Source organism: Poecilia formosa, unplaced genomic scaffold (assembly GCF_000485575.1).
Source record: "Poecilia formosa unplaced genomic scaffold, Poecilia_formosa-5.1.2 Scaffold81, whole genome shotgun sequence".
Taxonomy (NCBI): Eukaryota; Metazoa; Chordata; class Actinopteri; order Cyprinodontiformes; family Poeciliidae; genus Poecilia; species Poecilia formosa.
This window is the reverse complement of record NW_006800020.1, coordinates 2,204,389-2,224,399: the sequence shown is the minus strand read 5'-3', so window position 1 is coordinate 2,224,399 and position 20,011 is coordinate 2,204,389. Positions and strand designations below refer to the sequence as shown.

At 38.8% G+C, this 20,011-nt stretch overlaps 2 protein-coding genes across 7 annotated transcripts; both read right to left on the bottom strand.

Moving 5' to 3' along the window:
- Positions 1-250: 250 nt before the first annotated feature.
- On the bottom strand, positions 251-10,210 carry incenp (inner centromere protein). 5 transcript variants are annotated; one of them, XM_007556916.2, is made up of 21 exons: positions 9,881-10,210; positions 7,483-7,630; positions 7,277-7,384; positions 6,570-7,192; positions 6,419-6,464; positions 5,751-5,817; positions 5,531-5,666; positions 5,068-5,104; positions 4,799-4,883; positions 4,561-4,701; positions 3,989-4,006; positions 3,133-3,242; positions 2,931-3,051; positions 2,752-2,859; positions 2,296-2,477; positions 1,653-1,773; positions 1,404-1,493; positions 1,216-1,245; positions 955-1,014; positions 700-856; positions 251-510 (listed from the first exon to the last, which is right to left on the bottom strand). In XM_007556916.2, exons 2-21 carry the CDS (start codon positions 7,620-7,622, stop codon positions 335-337), a joined length of 2,556 nt encoding a protein of 851 aa, XP_007556978.1. In that variant the 5' UTR covers positions 7,623-7,630; positions 9,881-10,210; the 3' UTR covers positions 251-334. The 5 variants fall into 5 exon arrangements, with proteins under 5 accessions (XP_007556978.1, XP_016529190.1, XP_016529191.1 ...); XM_016673704.1 differs by having other exon boundaries at positions 1,216-1,242; XM_016673705.1 differs by lacking the exon at positions 1,216-1,245.
- A 534-nt stretch (positions 10,211-10,744) lies between these two features.
- On the bottom strand, positions 10,745-18,662 carry pgghg (protein-glucosylgalactosylhydroxylysine glucosidase). 2 transcript variants are annotated; one of them, XM_007556913.2, is made up of 14 exons: positions 18,490-18,662; positions 16,294-16,594; positions 16,014-16,224; positions 15,043-15,478; positions 14,841-14,960; positions 14,215-14,346; positions 14,031-14,142; positions 13,429-13,501; positions 12,769-12,905; positions 12,544-12,677; positions 11,629-11,724; positions 11,457-11,554; positions 11,154-11,377; positions 10,745-11,041 (listed from the first exon to the last, which is right to left on the bottom strand). In XM_007556913.2, the coding sequence occupies exons 2-14, from the start codon at positions 16,535-16,537 to the stop codon at positions 10,965-10,967; spliced, it is 2,094 nt and encodes a 697-aa protein (XP_007556975.1). In that variant the 5' UTR covers positions 16,538-16,594; positions 18,490-18,662; the 3' UTR covers positions 10,745-10,964. The 2 variants fall into 2 exon arrangements, with proteins under 2 accessions (XP_007556975.1, XP_016529197.1); XM_016673711.1 differs by having other exon boundaries at positions 16,294-16,596; positions 18,495-18,662.
- Between the last annotated feature and the right edge of the window lie 1,349 nt (positions 18,663-20,011).

Genomic DNA, 20,011 nt, shown 5'->3' with positions numbered 1-20,011 from the left:
AATTTCTTGCACACCACCAACTTTGGTGGGTTGGCTTCTAAAAAGCCAATTAATTTGACGGAAGAATCATAGCAGCGTGACTACACTAGGCCTTTGCAGTGATTTCACTGCTTGGGCCTAAAAATGCAACCAGGCAAAACAACTTTCCACATCCCCAATACAGCATGTGTTTTTTTCCCTACATTACTAACTCAAACTAGCACTAAATCATATTTCCTCACTACTAGAAAACCTCTAAAAGAAAAACAAATTACACTGGGAAAACTTTATTTGAAACAGATTTAAAAAAATGAATACAGCAGCAAACACCCCACTGCTCTCAGTTAAAAAGGTCTCACTTCCCGCCAGCTGGAGGCGAGTGCCACACTGCAGAGCTGGTGCGTTTAAAGTAACGTGGCTTGCTTTTGTAAAATATGTTCTCCAGTCTGAGTGGCTCAATGGGCTGGAAGATGGAATCCACATCAATAGGTTTGAAGTACTGCTTCATAATTAGCTGCTCCAGATTGGCACCTGGAAAAGTGTAAAAAAAAAGTCAGTTTTGAAATGGCATATAACCATGTACAGAAGCACCACAATAACATTTCGAAACCCCTACACTGGTGGGGTTGCAAAAATCAACCAAAACTCCAGACAAAAATGGGGTTCTTGCTTTGAAATTTTTTACCCTGCAGTGTAAATACCCAAACTGGTTGTACACACCTCCGGCCCAGGCGGGAATGGGTTTTCTCGGGGCAGACTCATCGTCTGTTGAATCGTCGCTGTTCTGGTCCATTCCGTAATTCTGTGGATTCTTTGAAATAGTCAGCTTCTTATTTCCGCCGTTAGGAGTGATGGTGTACGACTGAGGTGACATTTCCTGCAGGGAGAAAGCAGAAAGCACACAATGAGGCTTGATGACGAAAAGTAGAAGTTAGGCTTTTAGAAAACGTGTGTCAAAAATGTTTAAAGAAATACCTGAATGTCCACAGTAACATTTAGACCACCCTTTCTGATAGGCGTTTTCATTGCAGAGTGCTGGGAGAAAGTAAGAAAAAAGTAAAAAAAATAAAGACAACAGTAGGTCAGGAAAAAAAAAAAAAACATTACATGGAAGTTGGATAAAAACTGACAGCATAAACTGGGTTAAAAGATAAACAAAAAACATAGTCATGTTTTATTCTTAGCTTGCAATCAATGAATGAGTGAATGCAAGCTCTAAATCTGAGTGATGCTTACCTCAAGGTCAACTGTTTTATTCAGCAACTTCTTTAATACAATTGAGAGGAGAGAGAAAAATTTTGAGTTTGTAAGATCAGAAAATGACGAAATACGTAAATGCAAAAAACCATCTCAATTTAATGCTTTTGCATCACAAAACCATAATTTAGCAGGATTTTCCACCAGATTTTTGCCCGTCAGCTTACTTGTGCCTCAGCAGCAGCAGCTTCTCTCCGTTTCGCTTCTTCCCTCTCTTTTAGAGCTTTCTCTTTTGCAGCCAGCCTCTGCTGCTCCTCCTGAAATAATTGTCAGAAGTGTCAAATATTTCCAGTGCACAAAAAAGAAAGCATTTTTCCTAGTGTAGAAATTTGAATGCCGATAGTCCAGGCTTCACAATAAAATCATTTTTTGATTGGGCCTGAAAGCATAACGGCGCAGACAAAAACATTTCCTACCAGTTTCCTCTTGTCTTCCAATGCTTTCCTTCGCTCCTCCAGCTCTCTCTTTTCTTTTTCTCTGGCTGCTCTCTCTACCTCACGCTGTAAAGCAAGAGCTTTTTCTTTTTCTACCCGTTCTCTGCAAACACACATAAAAAAAAGCAATTATTACAACCTGGTATCGCTAAAATATCTCAAATTCAATGTGCAAGTTGACCCATTTGCCATTAAAAAAAAGAAGGGGAGAGAAAAAAAAAATCAGAAAGTTAATTTGAACTTAAATTAAACGTGAATATTATTAAAAATGTCACTTCATCTTAACTGCTGTATTACATGGGCCAACTTTACTCTTAATTATACATGCATTTTAAAACGAGCAATTTTGTTTGCAGGACATTTAGAATATCTTCCAGTTCCACTAAGAGTTCTTTACAAAATTTAAGTTTATTGGTTCTGAGAAGGTAAACCTGCATTATGTCGTCAACATGAATGCATCACTTTAAAATGGCCTCTAATCATCATGCAGCAAAATTTGTTATTGTGACAGGCCTATCCCGGAGTGAAATTGAAATTTCATATCTTCTATTTTACCAATTACATACTTTAGTATTTTTTTTCCTGAACCAATACCACTAATTGCAGTCACTCATTTCCAACAGACCTTTCAGCAGCAGCAGCAACAGCAGCTGCAGCAGCAGCTGCAGCAGCAGCAGCCGCAGCAGCCTGCCGTTCCCGCTCCAGTTCTTGCTCCCTCTGGCGCTCCAGAGCTTTGCGAGCTTGCTGTTCCTCCTCCTCCGCTTTCTTTTTGGCTGCCAGCTCCTGCTGTCGTTTCTCCTCCTCCTCCTGAGTTTCAAGTGCAGGTGACATTTATCATTTTTGCATCCTCCAAAAATGTTGAAGGTGAATAATATTCAAATTTTGTCATGTGGACTAAATTGTCCATTTTATTTGACTATTGTGTGCATGTTTGCCAAAAATAAACGGTTTTTAAACATTTTGTATACAGTAAGCTTATAAACATTTCAGTCGGGTGATTAAAGAAAAACAAAAAAGGCTATATTTACAGCAGTAAATTAGCAAATTACAGGGATAAAACAAACAAAAAAAAACTTTTCACCTGCTGAATCTTTTTCTTTCGAGCTTCTTCTTCTAGCTTTTTCTTTTGCTCCAGCTCTTCTTGACGCTTTGCTGCCAGTTTCTTTTTAGCTTTCTCCTCAGCCTGACGCTGTGTAGACAAATAAAATGAGTATTAACGAATCTATGAGCAAATGCAGAGCCACCAAACCTTTTGCATACTTTATCATTCTTTTCATCAATTTGAGCCATCTTTTGTTCAATCTTCTTTTTCTTCTCTTCCTCCCTCAGCTCTTCCTTTACTTTTGCCTCAAACACTCTTTTTATCCTCTCTTCCCTTTTCCTGTTGAAAACAGATTTTCAGAGTCAGATTTAAATAAAAACAGCTCGCCCAAAAGTAACTTCCCCCCCCAGTATGGTAAACCTCTTCAGCTCTTCCTGCTTTCTCTTCTTTTCTTCCTCCATTTTTCTCATTCTTTCTTCCTCTTGTTCCTGCTTCTTTCTAAGAGCCTCCAGCTTGTAACGTTCTTTGGTCTGAAAGAAGGAAAAAGATATATATATATGTAGAAAACTGATGATCAGAAATATAAAGGCAAAGAGTTACAATTAGATGCAAGTTTTAAAGAGTTAATGATTTTATCGATAAACATTAAGATGACTGTGAGGAGGAAAAGAGAGAAACAAAAAAAAAAAAAAAAAAAAACAAAAAAAAAACACAGTGAGTTAGAAACATGTGTTACATTTTGGACGCCCAAAACTTCAGAGCAACTAAGAGGAATGGTAAACAGGATTTTATTGTTCCCGTCGACTTCGTCGCCACCTGCTGGTACACAACAGTCACTAAAGCTGTTTTAAAAATTAGAATAAAACTATAATAACAAATTCAAAACACACACACACACGCCCCAAAGACACCCACAGTGAACTGATCTGTGTGACAAAATACAGCTAATGTTTGGTAATAGTGAAATATTACTTTTTTTTTTCTTTTTTATAAATCAACCTAATGAAAAAAAAACAAACATCTATTTTCAGCTCCTTCCACACTTAAACAGCATTTCCATTTCACTGTTTGGAGTCTACTTTCATTTTCAGCACAAGGAATAAATTAGTTTCTTCATTTTTATCAAGTGTTCCCCAGAAATGACATTTGCAAGCATTTTTTAGAAGGCAACAGTGGGAAAGGATTTTTTTTTGTGCAAGTGAAGTTTGATCCTTCACACTACGGTTGTTAAGACACCACCAGATTCCTACAGACAGTGCTTTAGCATGACACTTACCACAATCCCCATGTTTATCTAAGGAAGAAACAAAAACATTTAAGCCAAAATTTTGCAGCTAAAGCAAACTGGCACAAATGTTAGTAGGATTTCAAGGTTGCTGTTCCCTTGTTTAGGAAACACACAGACTCCAACTTCAGTGATGAGATGCAATTAACTCATAGTGAAGAATTTGTTTGATTTCCTCTGACTGGACGAGATGGGATATCACCTCAGAGGCCAAGTTAAAGGGCAAGTCAAACTTATTAGTAAAAGTCTTTTCACAGGTCTGCCCAAATGTCAATCAGAACACTGCTGTTTGCTAACAGTTACCTTTGGTTGATAAATGGATCGTTAATTTTAGTCTGTTTTGCAAATCCATATTCTTTTCCTTTATAACAATGTTTGCAGTTTTTGTCATGTAAAGTTATTTGAATTACCCTGTTGCTGTAATGTAATAAGTGAATTAGCCTTGGAGGACAAGTAAAGTTTTACCGGTTCTTTATACAACCAGAAATCACAACAGTGGCGAAACATTTCAGTAGCAACAGTCGGTGTGTTAATCTGGCACCGTCAGTGAGACGGAAACTTACTTTAGGATCAACTTTCAGAGGAGTGGTCTGCTTGATGAAGGATTTTATCACGGCGGTTCGGCCAATGGAGCTAGGGGTCATCATCAGCATCTGATTCTTATTCACGGTGTGAAGAAAAGATCTCATGTTCGGCTTGATGGTCTATATATTGGAGAGAAGACAATGTTCCATGCATTACTTCAATTATAAACCCACTTAACAGTTTAAAAAACACACCAATAAGATTGCTGCGTCGTACGCTTTGGCTTTTCTTTGGTGGAGAGAAGCGCTTCGAGGGGCTGTCCTCAGTATCTGGGGCCTTTCGTTTTGAGCTGAGCCTCGAGCTAAAGGAAGGAAAACAAAAATGCTAAGTCAATTTGCAAATATATGCATAACATGTTATATACAGCACTGACATGTCTTTAGTATTGCTAACATGACACTACTCTTATTTCTTTGCCATTTGGGACAATACCCAAGTCCAAGTGTTAAAACGCCACATCACACCAAAACTGAACACACTCACACCTTCGAGTTGCCTGGCTTTGTTTCCCAGCAGCAGTCACTGAAAGAAAAAAATAAAATAAAAATTGCAATCAATTTAATACCATCCAAAAAGCTGCGTGTTTTTGAGCAACGCCTCAAAAACACAAAATCCTAATCCTTAAGTATTTTTGGTCTAGTTACTAGTGCAACTATCTCATTACACCCAAGATACAAATAATGTACAAGTGACTTTTCAACAAGATATAGGAGACTGTTTTAAGTCAACAATTCTTTACTGAGTGACATAAAAGCACTAGTCACAGAAGCAGATTATTTAAAGTTTTTTGTAAGTTAGTTTTGTCTTATTCAATCTGAAGATACTTGCACTAGAAAGGAGACAAAAATGTTTTAAGAATGTGTGTGTGTGTGTGTGGGAGGGTGGGGGGGATTGCAGTGAAAATCATAATCAACAGATTAAAAACAAAAATATGACAGGATGTCATACCTGACTTTTTGGCAGGAGTGCTCATTTTAACCAGAGAGCAAAACAGCGGAGGGGGAGCCAGTTTGGGAGAATTGGCAGCTACAGAGCGAGTCACGCGCTCAACAGCAGGCACAGGGACGTCGCGACTCCTTTCAGACTTGTTTGATGGAAAGAGAGAAAGAAATTACATAGAAGACACCTCAAAGGAATAAGTTAAACACAATAAACAAAGAAAAGCTACCTCTGATGCTTCACTTGCTTTTTCCGGCAAGTCATCAACGGCGTCTTCAGTTTCTGCTTCCGTTTTGCTGTGAAAGGGAATAAAATAGTAAATAAGATTCATGAATTCAATTCCAGCATCTGGTGGAAGAGGGTAGATTATAAAAAGACAAGTAAAGCCAGGGTTCTATTGAACCACTGGTGGTACTTCAGGAATCTTTACAAAGCATAGAAAATGTAACATTTTAACTATTCATGAGGTAAATATGGTGTGAATAAACTTATAGGCTCCAAATCAAATGTGTTGAATGCATTAGTACTAGGACTTTCCACCATTTGCAGTTTATAAACACAACATGCAATATGCACATGAAAATATAAAGCAGCTTTCATTAGCAGTCACGTATCTAGCATCCTAAATGAAAAGATTCATTTCCACCAGTTAGGGGGGGGGAGAAACAACAAAGCTCAGTCAAAATGTAATTTTTCAGTAAAGTCAATTTGTGCACATTTTTGTGATTAATGCAATTTCTGAGAAACATCAGCTCAGATTTTAAAACAGAACTGTGAACCCCCATTTTTTTTAACCTTAAAGCCATTTCCGTTCCTACAACTGTATATGCACAAAAGAACGTAAATTTCCCCAAACGAAAAATTGATATTAAATACAAAGAAAGTGGTTTTACTCACTCTTCCTCATTATCCTCCTCTGCAGTGTCCATGGAGGAGTTTGCTCCTACACACACACACACACAAAAAAAAAAAAAAAATCCAAGATGAGAAAGAAGTTTAATCAAAGTGAGGAAGACGATGTCTGCATTTGGGAGATGAAATAACTCACCACCAGTGTTGTTGCTGCTGCTTGTAGAGGTGCCCATTCGAGTAGACTTCCTCTTGAGCATAGAGCGGCGTGAAGCCCGGCGAACAGATTCTTGTGTCATACTGTGCCGAAGACCAGCCAGTGAGTGGCGCAGTTTGAGGGTGCAGCGTGCAGAGCTCCGCTTTGACCGCCGATCAGCTGCAGCTATTGCTATCTTTGTAGCCGTGCGACCCGGAGACGCCTCTGGCTGACTGGCAAGTTCGGCAGACAAGCGGTCCTCTGCTGAGATGTTGACGACCAGCTCTGGTAAAAGACTCTGAGGAGGAGACTGAGAAGTGCCGCTTCCGTCGTCAGATTTGATTTCTGCATCATTTACTTTCTGAACTTTGTCCACTTCGTCCTCTTCCTTAACCAGCTCTGGCTTCTTGTTCTGCACCTCTTCCTGCTTGCTGCAGTCACTCTCTGACAAGCTCTCGTCTGCATCTTCAGGCTTCGTCTGTTTGTTTTTACGAGTTGCACGTTTTGGTTTTGGAGGGTTACTAGCCTTGGAGGTTGAGACCTCAGAGATCGCTTCTTCTTCGAGAATCAAGTTCAAGGGTTTAACAGATGATCCTCGAAGATTGCTACGCTTTCCCTTTGAGAACCTGCATCACAGACACAAAAGGTTGACACAGGCACAACATGATTTCAGGTCATTCCCCTTCCTAAAAGGAAATGATCAAACAAACCTCCTTGCTTGACCTTCCTCTTGGCGCCCTGCAGACACCCGCCTCCTGCGGCTGTTCTTTTTCTGTGAAGGCGTTTTCGGCATCAGTTCTGGTTCAGCATTAAAGTCTCTGAAAACGAATAACAGAGAGAGATGCATCAAAAAAAAAAAAAAAAAGTCTGGTAAGAATCCATTTAGCAGACCTTCACTGCATTAAGGCAAGCCTACCTAGAGAACATGCGATTTGCTTCCTGTTGTATCTCTTCCAGCCAAACCATGTGGACATTTTCGATCTCACTGACGAATTCCTGCGTCTTTCCCACAAACATCTCCGTGAGGGAGCGCACCGACGGCAGCACGGAGTTCATGGCGGCAGCTAAAGGGAGAAGATCAAGTGACCGGATTACATACGCTTTCACAGAATGTAAGCTTAGGCCTGCCGCAATAAACAATAAATCAATTAATCACATGATGAATGAAAATGCTCGGCCTCATTTTAATTTAATCGGCATTTCTTCATGCCTTTTTCTCTTTCCAATGATGATACTGGATGAAAAACAGCTCAACTCCACTGACCCATCTCTTCCCCATTTCCTTAGCATAAAGGAGGAGTGAACTATTGGATCAGGTAGTCAGATATGCCCATCTTCTCTACGTAAATCTAATGATTATTGAAGGGCAATATAGTATACAGGCTTCATAATCTGCACTCGTTTGGTTGAATGTAGTTTTTATTTTCACTTTGGTTTTTATGTTGTGCTAAGTTTTTACTCGTGGATTTTTAGTTAATGGAGACAGACTCCATTTCATTTTGTTTACCTGTTCTAGTGTTAAATGTTCTTTTGAAAATAAAGTGCATTTATGTTTGGTAGGACATGCTTGCATTATTATGTCATTACCATTACATCAGTTTAAAATGGCCTTCAAACAATATTATCGTTTACCGCAATAATTTGAGACAATTAATCGCTCAGCAAAATTTGTTATTGTGACAGGCCTGTGAGAGCTTTGTTACTTTTTGAGAAGTGAGAATCTTGGAATGTAAGGAAATTCTCTATAATCAAATACTAGCTATCCAGGCGAGTGTCTTACCAAACAGTGTGCTGCAAGTACTGAAAGTTGGTTTATTGTACATCTCAGTTAAAAACTGGATTGTTGATTCTATTCAATGCTAAATTTAATTTACTTCCAGAAATTATTTAGATCATCTGATGAGCTGCAGCATGTTGAGAAAACGGCTTCATTTTTTTTGTTTTCACTACATGTGTTTGGACAATTTATCTCATTCCCAAACTAATAAATCACTTGTCCTGTTGTGTGTCTTGGCATACATTAATTGGAGTTTATCATCAAAACTGCAACATGTCCAATGTGTTGTGTTTTTTTTTTTAACAGTAGATTTTAAACAGCATATGATTGCCAATTTCCACAGCAATTCTACTTTTTAATAAAATGCATTGTCATGTGGTACTTTCATTTATGTTTTGGGTTATTTGATGGTTGCTGTGAAATACCTTTCAAAAACACTTTTCACATTGCAATATGCTGTTTTTGCAGCAACCATAAGTACCTATGCTACAATTTTTATATGTATATTTTTATACAGAAAAACTGCAACAGCGTTATCTTTTGGGAGACATGACATTTCAATCAGGAACAAACTTTGTTGAATTAAAGTAACTAAATCTAAAGTGAAGTGAGAGTATGCTTGGATTTAACTGTGTTTCTCTAAAAAATGCAAAAGAGAAAAAATACTTTCAGACTGAAGAGTAAAAAGATATTGTAAATTCCTTTCTCCATTAACAAATAAAAATGTTCAAGCTCCTTAAACCCTGAAGTAAAACAATACCTTTCAATTAGTGCTGAACTATTTTTTCATCTCCATTTTGTTCCTTTGCTTACTGTTCTGCCTTAGATACTGTATTTAAATAGCATATATCTAATAATATTGCTATACTTTATATACTGCTTTGTTACGCTATACTATGTACATTTGCACTTTTGTAGATGCTACAATGACAAAACCTCTCTAAATGAGTGACAACAGTGATCATGAAACTTAAATGTTGCAAAAGTGGCATTGTACCTTACGTCCAAAAATAAACATTTTAACTAAACACTGATGTTCACTTAATATTTTTTCACGATGGTCTATAAATAAGAGATTTATGTTTATAGTTATTAAACTTTATATTTTAAAACGTCCAAACAAGTTATGCAAAATTCCGGAAGCGACTATGCACAAAAATAACCTGGACCTGCTGTGGCGTCAATTCACAGAGTATGTTCGGCGACAACAATAATTGTAATTTTCTGCACTTCCACCTATAATAACGCGTAGATAGCATCAATACATTTGAAACACTTAGAAAAAAATGACGTGGGTAAAGTTAACAATAGCAACTACTGGTTTCAAAGTGCAGCATGCTAGCTTTGGGGTGGGGAGATTTGTAGGAAAATCATAGCTAAAACTACAAACACATGCAATTTAACTGAGAAAAGAAACAGACTTTAATGTGTAAGTAACGCTAGCTTTAACGTTTGAATGTCTTCCTACTCCAAAAACCACCAACGTTAAAATGTTAGCACGTAACGTTTACAAAAATCGACAAGCATAAAGATTTACCTTTAGTATCCGTATTTCTTTGAAACGTCACTGAAGACCGTTGGTCTGTTATTTATAGTAAAAAAAAAATCAAACCCCTAAATCAATCGCATATCTGCACTAAACAAAAACGAACTAATAATAATCCCTATTTTTGCGTGTAAATATTTCGGCTCTAGAAGTGAGGGAAAACAACAGCTATTCACCCAATAACCCGCTGAAACCGTTTTTAACTTGTTCAAACCACGGCACGGCAACCAATCACAGAGCAGAACATCTTTTTCGAGTGGGTCGATGTTTACACCGTGACATCCAGGATGAGCGGAGTTAACCTTGCAAATAGCAAGCAGCGAAGTATGCGGGGAGTGGCAGCTGCGGGGTCTGAAGGAATATAATATAAACATTGCGGAACCTTAGGGCGGGGTTACGGTTTACGAGACAGATTTAAATCAACCAATGACTGGTTAGAATTTTTCGTGTGCCTCTTACGACACTTTTGCTCATGTTTATGGCACAGTGATAAAGTTGTTGTTTTCTCTAATACATTAACCTTGTGAACAATCCAAAAGACTTTTTCCAGTTCTTTCTTCTCTTTGTCTTATGTGCTTCTGTCACTCGATGACAGTATAAGGCTGAATCCACCAGCTGATCCACTTCATTCTTGTGCCTCTTGTGAGTTATCAATATAAATATACAAAACAAAAGAGGCATGTTTTTTTCTTTTCAGTTCACGTTCAAAAATCTATTTTGGCGAAATACTGCTGTGGAAATCCATATTTAATTACCCAGCTGGGATTTTTTTAATCCTCAGTGTATCTCTGTTCATGAATATTACAAAAAACTATCTTTAAACATAGGTGTAATTGAAGAAACAACATTAAAATCTGTTTCCATGTTTATTTTTAATTAAACATGACATTTGCAAGATCATTTGTGACAAAGGAAAAAAAAAGGTCCAAAATAGGGTCTTTTATTGTTCCTTTATAATATTACCAATAATTTTGTTTATTGTTGAAAATTTCAACACATAAAACATATCACAGATATAACAACTGCATATTTGTCTGTGAATAAAATGAGGAGGAGGAGTGACAAGGCTCGTGTTTCAAAGCGGCCAGCAGGAAGACGGGGGATCCATTTTACATATGCAGCCTGCTTCTCGAGGAAAAGTGACTGGCTGTCCTGAAATGACAGAATGTGTAGTATTCAAAGACAAAGACATTTTATGTTTCTAACTTCAATGATTGTTTAATGAGACACAAACTGTAGCTGCATGTCAATGCTTGTGTGGTACCTGGCTTTAGAGGGATTTTAGCTCCTGATGCCTTCAGGACAACTTGCAGCTTATGAGGATTAGTGTTTCCAGCTCTGCCAGTCTGTTCTCTGAGTATGACGCAGACATCATCTTTCCTGAGCAGCCAGTCCATCTGATTGCCCAGGTAGTTGATGCCTCGGACACACAGTTCACAGATCTCATCCGGAAGCAGCGGGGCGAAGGCCAAGCATTCTTTCTGAACTCTAAAAAACAGTGAAGCCTTTCAATCACCGTCAGTAGACATGTGATCTTCTGAGCATATTGGAGGGATAAATAACTGACCTGAAACCCGTGTACCCAAACAGCACAGCCTGCAGGAATCCTCCCATACCTGTGAGGAAATTTACCGCTCCAGAGCCATCTGATGATTCACTCCATACCTGTGAAGAGAAGTGATGAAGAATTCACTGAATCACTGTTGGTGTAACGGGGGCGTGTGAGTCCCTCTGCGTACCTGAAATGGCCCCTGGATGTTCTTGAAGCACTTTTCAAGCAAGCGTTGAGCTTTCTCAGCTTCGCCCAGCTCCAGCCAGCCTATTGCAAACATACCCTGCAGATGGAAAGGAAAATTAATTTGTTCAAAACTTAGAACGCTACGTTGTGCACGTATTTTTCAACATTTACAACCACAAACTTTAAAGCATTTTATATTGAATGCCAAGATAAAGTAACGCATATTTTCTAAGTGGAAAGAAAACGATATACAAATTTTAAAAAGTTTTTACAAACATAATAACCAACACCCCAAACCAATACAACTGTTTGGGCGTATGTGATCATTGGTTTTGCACATCCAGACACGGAATTTCCCAGTTGAATTTAGGTCAACGCTTTAACTAGAACATCAAATATGTTTGTATATATCCCATTTCATTACAGCTCTGGTTGTGTGTTTAGGATCATTGATATGCTTCAAGGAGAACCTCCACCACAGTCTCTTGTTTTTTCAGGATTATCCTACATTCACCTCCATCCCTTGTTTCTCCCTGACCTGTCTGATGTGTTCCTTTGTTTTCACTATCTTATGTCTTTGACAAGAGAGTCTCTTTAACACAGAGTTAAATACTAGCAAAAGGACTTTTGAAGGTAACTAGTTGAAGATGATTTTATTTATGGGCTGAATACAAATGGACATTACATCTTTCAGATGTATAAAATCTGAAAAGATGTAACAAAAACATAAATCATTTTTTTGTTGGTCTATCATGTTTAATCCCAATAAAATACCTTGAAGTTTATGGTTGGAAGGTGCCAAAATAAAATAAGAAAAAGTTCAAAAGTTATGAATACCTTTCCAAAACACTGTTCATATTTGTAAAGGAGTTTGTAAAATGTGCTGAACGTATAGAACTCCTTGAGCCTAACTCACCCACGTCATGGCCGGTCCGTTTGGGTCTGTGACCGGCTCGTAGGCTTCCAGGTCATTCCTCCTAACCTCCGGAGGCATTGGCAGGCCGAGAGGATACCCCAGCATCACTGTGTCCGCCTGTTTCACCGGTTGACCTGCGTGTGACAAACAGCAGAAGGTTTGGATGTTTTCTGAATTCTGGATCCTTTTTTCCTGGTTTGGTGTGAGAGAGGCACAAACTTCAACCTTTACTGTAGCCATCATACTCAGGATGGTACTGCAACTCTTGGTCAAAAGGTATTTCGATGCGCTCGGCCACTTCCTGCCACTCTTTTGGAGCTGAGTGTTGGAGAAAATCAGCCAACTCGACAGCAAACTGCAGACTAAGAGAGGAGAAACTACTTTTTCGAATAATATTCATAACCTAATCTGTAACGTAAAGCAATATTCTTTGACTGTCCTGGTAAACATGTGAAAAGAAACCCCATTTTGCTACAGAAGCATAATCAGTAGAAACAACTTTTCTTGTCAGAAATTTTCAGTTATGAAGACAAACACACATTTGCCTGATTTTTCTGTCCCGTTTTGATCCGTTGACTCATTTGTCACATCATATTTATACCCAGTGAAACAGCAAATCACGGATTACTAAAACGATTCTGATCAAAACAAAGCTTAAATGACAAAAAGGTTTCAGCTACACTTCACTTTGAAGCTTTTACAGGGAAGTGAATCACTGAGGGAATTTTAAATATAACTAATATTTCTTATTTTTTTCTCCAATTTATTATACGTATATTTTTTAATGTTCAGATTTGAGACAAAGCTTTCTGCAGGCTTTTACCAGGGTGCCAATGAATGCAGGCGGTGCCGTCTCTTATAATGTCTAAACTCTAACACAAATACCTGAGTTTGGCCACTGTGTTGGTGTACACCGAGTTGTTGACGTTGTAGTAATATTCATCTGGTGGCATAACACCTACATGCAAAAAAGAGAAGAATTTTGCAAGTATTCATTAAATGTATTATAAATATAACAATTAATTTATGCAAAGCACATCAAAATGTGATGAGCATATATTTCTATAACATGTTTAGTTGAATCTTTTAATGCATGCAAAATGGGTTTTTCAGTTGCAATTTTTTCAAGTTACGAAACCTACAAAAATAAAAAAAAGGCATCCAAAGGGCCAGAAAAATTCAAAGTAATTTCATTTAGTTACTTAATTAAGTAATTAATTTAAATTCTTGTAATTTAAATGAATCATGATGGGTAGCAGTGAACAGGTTTCTGCATTGGATTTTAGTCCAATGTATTTAGGTTATCATTCAAGTAGATGTGCACATTCACAAATTCTTCACCATTAAAGTAATTGGATGATGTGACTGAACCTGAGTTCTGATTCTTTTAAAGCAATGTTATGCCAAATAATAATTCAAACACAAAATTGCCAGGGCTTCTGTAGTTTGGACCTCTTAAATGCAGCAGGTAGCTTCTTTATTCTTACCCAACAGGTGATATTTCTGGTCGTCAGGGTTCCACTTTACCCTGGAAACCCAGTAATCAGCCACCCCAAAAATCACCTCGCTTCCCTTTCCCTCCGTGAACACGGACAGATCCTGCAACAAGCAGCTCAGTCAACTTCTCAGAGGCAGAACACGTGATGGGAAGTAGGGGTAAGTGGTCGTTACCTCAGTGAGGTAGAGATAGTGCTGGAAGGCCAGCGTGACATCTCCGTTGATGTGAATCTCTTGTTGCCCATAAATGTCATCCGGACACACCTCTCTCCCTGACACAGCACTCTCCCATGGGAACTTCAGCCCCTGGAAGATAGCATCTGTGCTTTAGAAGACTCAGACAATGTTGTTGTTTTTCGCTGTTGAAACTTGGAACCTGAGCCGCATTCAGCAGGATTCCTTTGCCTGGAAAAGCTTTGATTTCAGCGTTTTCCTTGTCTGAACTTGTCTGAACATGAAAAAGAAAATGAGTCTGACTTTATTCCAACCTGGTTGTCTAAATATTGTGTCTTTCCTCACCCTCTAATTTTCATTTTTCCAAAACTTGTCCTCCCTTCTCTACTCCTTCTTCCTTCCCTACTGCTCTTCCTTCCTTCCTCCCTCACTTCCTTTCCCATTTCTCACTCCATCGTTCTCCATGTTAGCTAAGTAAATAATAAAAATGTCTCATTGGTTGTATTTTATTTTGTACGTTTTAGGTTAGATTTTAAGCAGGGTTTCCCCCAGTATATTATAAGCCTGGTGGGCCGCCAGGCTTTACTTGTGCCCCCACCAGGCTTAGCATTGCCTAATTAATGTACCTTGTAGCCTTGCTTCTGGGCGTTGTCTTTGGCACCGTCTATCGTCCCAACTCTGTACTCCAGCACGGATCGGGCGAGCTTCGGGTAGAACAGCGCTATCCCTGGATACATCCAAACATCCTGTCAGAAAAAAAGAGGTACACTGTGTGATATGGACAGCATAGCAAATAAACGAGCTGCAATCAACTTTCTGGAGCTTCACCTGATCCCAAAAAACATGACCCCAGTAATCCTGGCCGTCCCCGCCGTTAGAGAGCCCACCTGGACTCAACCCCCCGAAATAACTGGAGGTGTCATGGATGGACGGGAAGGCGCTCAGGAGGTAGAACATGCAGCCAACAACAGCTTTGCTGAGGGTCTCAGATCCCGTGACCTCTACCTTGCTCTGCAACCACAACTCCTTCCAGGCCTTCTCGTGAGACGGTCGCAGGTTTCCAGTCTCCATCAGGTTCAGGCCCTCGTCGTAGCTGGACTTGGCAGCTTCCAAGCTGTTGGCCACGACCAGGATGAATCCCCAGCGAGCTTTTGTTTGCTCCGGTGGCAGTGACACAGTGGAAGGCACAGGGGTCCAGATTAGGTGGACTGTGGGACAGGAACCGCCTGGGAATTCAGCTTTCGCCGTTTGCCCTTGAATATGCCTGGAGGGACAGTATGAACCGTAACATTTCTAAAACAACTTGAACGTTTTCCTGTGATGAGCTGGTGTAACAAGAGGTCGGTAGATTTTACTACTTCAACATATTTTTACTCAAGAGTAAAATGTAAGGCGTCCAAGATATTACTTAAAAGTAAAAAATGTATTTGGTAAAAAGGTCTACTCAGTTACTGAGTAACTGGTCAAAACATCAATAATTTAATACTTATAATGACATCATCAGATGACCAAAATGTAAAATTATGTAGAAATTTTGGTGTTTTAAAGACCAAAATGAAAAGAGTTCATATAAATGATAACATAAAATGACAAAATCAGGCAAAAATATTTTCCAAATTAATTTATTTCAATATAAAACTTTAGAAACTTTAACAAAAGTGTGTGTCTGAGTCCAGCAATATTTTGATTGCTACATATTTTTGAAAAAATTCTTCAAGTAAATGCAACTGAGTAAATAATGTTAAGTTCATACAAACAACAGCCACTGCTACGGAGTAAAAACATGCTGAAAGCCTCACCTTCCACCTTTGTAGTCAGGAGAAGACTCAAACTGGATGTCTTTGCTGTGAGGGTCGAATGAACTGACCAGATTAACCACAACTGGCTCCTCTGAGGTCACCCGGCGCTCCAACAGAACCTCCATCACCAGGATGTTGGCGTAAAAACGGTGACAGTATAGAGACTGCGAGGCAGTCACACTGGCTGAGCTCAGAGTGTGGGAGAAAATACCTGAAGATGGGAGGAAAACATAAAAAAAAAAAAGAAACAAACAGCATCACTCACTCCCGTAGAGGCTACCTGTGTGGGTGTCCAGGGTGTAGTTGTGCTGGGCAGGTTCTTCTGTCTCAATCTTCGCAGCCAGAGGGCAGGGGATGTCAGCTCTGTGGCAATCTCCAGCCTCCCCGTTGTAAACACCACCCATGTGCATGATGCTGTCGAACACCTTCCAGCCCAGGAGCCCATTTGCAAGAGGAGGGAGGAAACGGGGGTCGTTGGGAAGAGCGTCGGTGGTGAAGACGTAAGGGTCCGAGTCACAAGACATGCTGTGAAGATCAGCCTCTCACCGTCACTTAATGAAAGCGACGCAGAATGATTTTATCTAAAGAAACCACAGTTAAAGTCATTATGACTGACATGTGAGCAGTTAGGTTGAAAAGTATTTTCCAACTTGCAGGTTTTACATACAGTATTGCAAATAGTTCAGCTCTTTTCAGTGTTTAATGCACATCATGTACAGTTTTGGAAAAGTCATTCGACTCAGTTGCACATCCATTGGATTGCAAGTCCGATATTTTCCTTCGTAATAACTGCACAGTGTAATGTGATTATTACTATGATTGCTGTCTTTTTTATTTTTTCCAACAGTTTTAAGAACGTTTATTGTGTGAACCTGAATTTAATCTTTGTGGGACAATAAAGGCTGATTCTGTTCAGTTTCTGTTTTAATTTGTTTATTCATTTTTTTTTGTACCTAAATGTTTAAGAACAAACAAATTTTAACAAAATGTGAATAAATTCAAAACACTGCTTTCAAATGATGACTTCACTTATAAACGGGGAAAACTAAAACGAAACCAGGCTAGATGTGAAAGATTAACTGTCACATAGACCTGATAAATGGTTGAGCATTCGTTTTTAAGATAATTAACAATAAGTTACTGTCGGGGAAAAAGATGGGACACTCTTTGACACAAATTGTTTTAATTTAGTTACACTGGAGGTCAGACCACAGTATCCGACTTTGACTTTAATTTATTTATCTTTTCAGCCAGTCAGAAGTGGTTTTGCTGGTGTGCTCTGTTGTCCAACTCAGGTGACCTTGAGCTAAAGGTCACAAATTGATCACCAGACATTCTTCTTTTGTGGTGTCAAACCATCTAATCTCTACCACCATGCTAGATAGTCAGCATTTTTTTTTAATCTCAAATTCTAGATTGTTTTACACTAAATGCACACTATTTAAAGGTTCCACTTTTGTCTTCTTTGTCCACAGATTATTTTCCTCAAGGGACTTGAGGATCATCAAGACATGAATAACATTTTCCTGCTGCTGCACATAAATGTACATGTGGTCCATCGTCCTTTATTATTTCCTTAAAACATTTATACTTTGTATGCCGTGGGGACTTAAAAACTTTGAAAACCTAAGTCAATAAAGTTGATCTGGGTATTTCATGAGGGGGGGAAAAAAACCCTTGAGTTGTTTTTGGCCTAGATTGAATTGAGATGATTTTTTTTTTGTAAATCGCCTTTAGACAATGTTTGTTGTGAATTGGCGTCACATAAATGCACTGAATTTAATTGACCTCTGCGATTGGATGTCAATTTTGTGTGTCTATGTTTTTTTTATGTTGAATCACAAACACTGATCCTGAGCCTGCAGAGCTTAAAATGTTGTTCTAGCTTCTTCTGGGAATCCTGGGAATGTTCATCACTGATCCATGTTGTCTTCACACTGTAGTTTACTGGAATCCCAAAACCTTAGAAAATATGTTTTAAACCTTTCTAAACTGATTTATGCCAATTACATTTTTTCATCATCTTACCTAAATGAATTAAATAAGAATTTAATAACTGCTTTTTGTATATCTTAGCTTTTTTGTATGATTATCTTTGCCTACATTTTGTTAGATTTTCTGAAATGTTCAAGTATTTATTTGCTTCAAGCTCGTAAAGCAAGAAGACACCAGATCAATCAGAGGACGTGAACTTTGACCCTTTCAATATCAAAAGATGACCAGATGTAAACGTCAGTCATGTGCTTTCATGAATTGCATAGAATGAGACGCAGACTAAGCAATAAGCAAAAGCAGAAAAAGGTTAAAGAGTATCTGTAAATTAGCTTGAAGACATTCTTCACAGCTCAGTGATCTAGCTATTCTAAACAGAGTACATCAGCAAAGTTGCATTGTTTCATTTTCACATAAACAGGAAGAAGGATCTGTTTCTTACACAAAGAGGAATGCAGATTTTTTTAAAAAAAGGCAAAACAACCTGAAGAAGTTCCCGAACCGTCTATTCTTTACATGATGAGTTGCAGGATGCTTCCTGTGTGCTCTGATTTCTCTCAGCTTTTACAGACACAAAGAAAAGCAGTGCAGAGATGTTCATAAAGTGGATCCAAGTTTGTTTTATGTCTGCAGAAAGAGGAGGCCCCTCTTCTGTTTTTGTGCTGCAGGGAAAATCTGGACATAGTTTTGGTCTACTGAAAAACCTGGCATGGACTTAACATGGAGGATGAATATCAGTCCCAACCAGGTCCGGCTGTGCAGCAGGGACTCAAAAGTGTACATAGATTTTATTCAAATGTCCTCCTTTCATGGCTTCTCTGGACTTCAACTGTGTCGTGAGCTTAAAAGGCTTCTTTCTGTGTGTGTGTGTGTGTGTGTGCGCGTGTGTGTGCGTGTGTGTTTACAGTTTGAGCAGCAGGATGGCATAACTTGGCAGAGGCAGCAGAAATACTCTGCAGGTCTCACTAAGAGTGTTTATGTTTTCATCTCGTCACTCAGTCTGAACTAAATAATCTCTCCTGTCTGCAGCTAATTAGTGGCTTTGAAGGCCTTAATGGCTGCCGCTACTTTGTTTTGTACACTGTCTGGACTAACAGAGTTTGGCAGTCGTAGAGAATGCAAAGATTTGAAACTGAGGAAGCGGCTCGGGGTGGGTTTGATCAAGGTTTTTTCATATATTTTGAACACTCTCATCAAACTCCAGGTCAAGCACACAAATGTAGAGAAAGGTGGCGCTTTCACATACATCCTGCTACAGGTTTTAATGTTTCCTGCTGATATGGTAAAGAGAATGCATGCAAAACTGCAAGTTTTTTGAAACTCCAAATTACGTCAGAATATCTTGTGCAGACCTGTTTAGCAAACTCCACACATTTACTGTTGTTATGGCAGAATGAAAAGCGATTTTTCCTGTTATCACCTCTAACAAAATGATTTCCTATGAGGAACCAAGAACTTTGAAAACTATTGTTATCCATTTCCAGGTCTAAGTCTGAACTTAAGCCCCCAAGGTGACAGAGCTTTTCCTGAGGTGGGTCCCAGACTTTAGATCTGCAAATTAGGAACATTAGGACATTTCTAATCATTCTTAAAGACTCACTTTTATGACCCAACATTTAGCATGTTAGCCCAAATATTTTATCTTACAGCTGTTTAGTTGTTCTTGTATTCTTAATGCTTTTTATAGTTGATTGTTCCAGTGTTATGCATTTTAGTTGCATTCACCTTGTGAAGCATTTACCCAGTTTGAGCTATATAAATAAATCTTGTCAGATTATGCTGCTGCCATAAAGGGTAATTTCTTGCACGTCTTCAGCCGAGGTGAAAATAAAAATGAAGCATGGCGTATAACGCTATAACTCTGCAAAACAGCTGGAGCGATTTGCAAGTGTCTGCCTGAGGCACTAAAACATAATCCAACTTTTTTGTTTATATTAGGTCTTTATGACTACAGGACAGCCCATCTGTATAAAAATGACAGTCCTATAGATACATTTTCCCAGCTG

Coding starts and splice junctions, on each gene's coding strand:
- incenp (XM_007556916.2), bottom strand. CDS start 7,622: ATGAACTCCGTGCTGCCGTCGGTGCGCTCCCTCACGGAGATGTTTGTG. Junction 2,860..2,930: donor TTGATGAAAAGAATGATAAA/GTATGCAAAAGG, acceptor TTGTCTACACAG/CGTCAGGCTGAGGAGAAAGC. Junction 857..954: donor ATGTTACTGTGGACATTCAG/GTATTTCTTTAA, acceptor TTCTCCCTGCAG/GAAATGTCACCTCAGTCGTA.
- pgghg (XM_007556913.2), bottom strand. CDS start 16,537: ATGTCTTGTGACTCGGACCCTTACGTCTTCACCACCGACGCTCTTCCC. Junction 15,479..16,013: donor CCTGACTACAAAGGTGGAAG/GTGAGGCTTTCA, acceptor CTGTCCCTCCAG/GCATATTCAAGGGCAAACGG. Junction 13,502..14,030: donor CCAGAAATATCACCTGTTGG/GTAAGAATAAAG, acceptor TTTTGCATGTAG/GTGTTATGCCACCAGATGAA.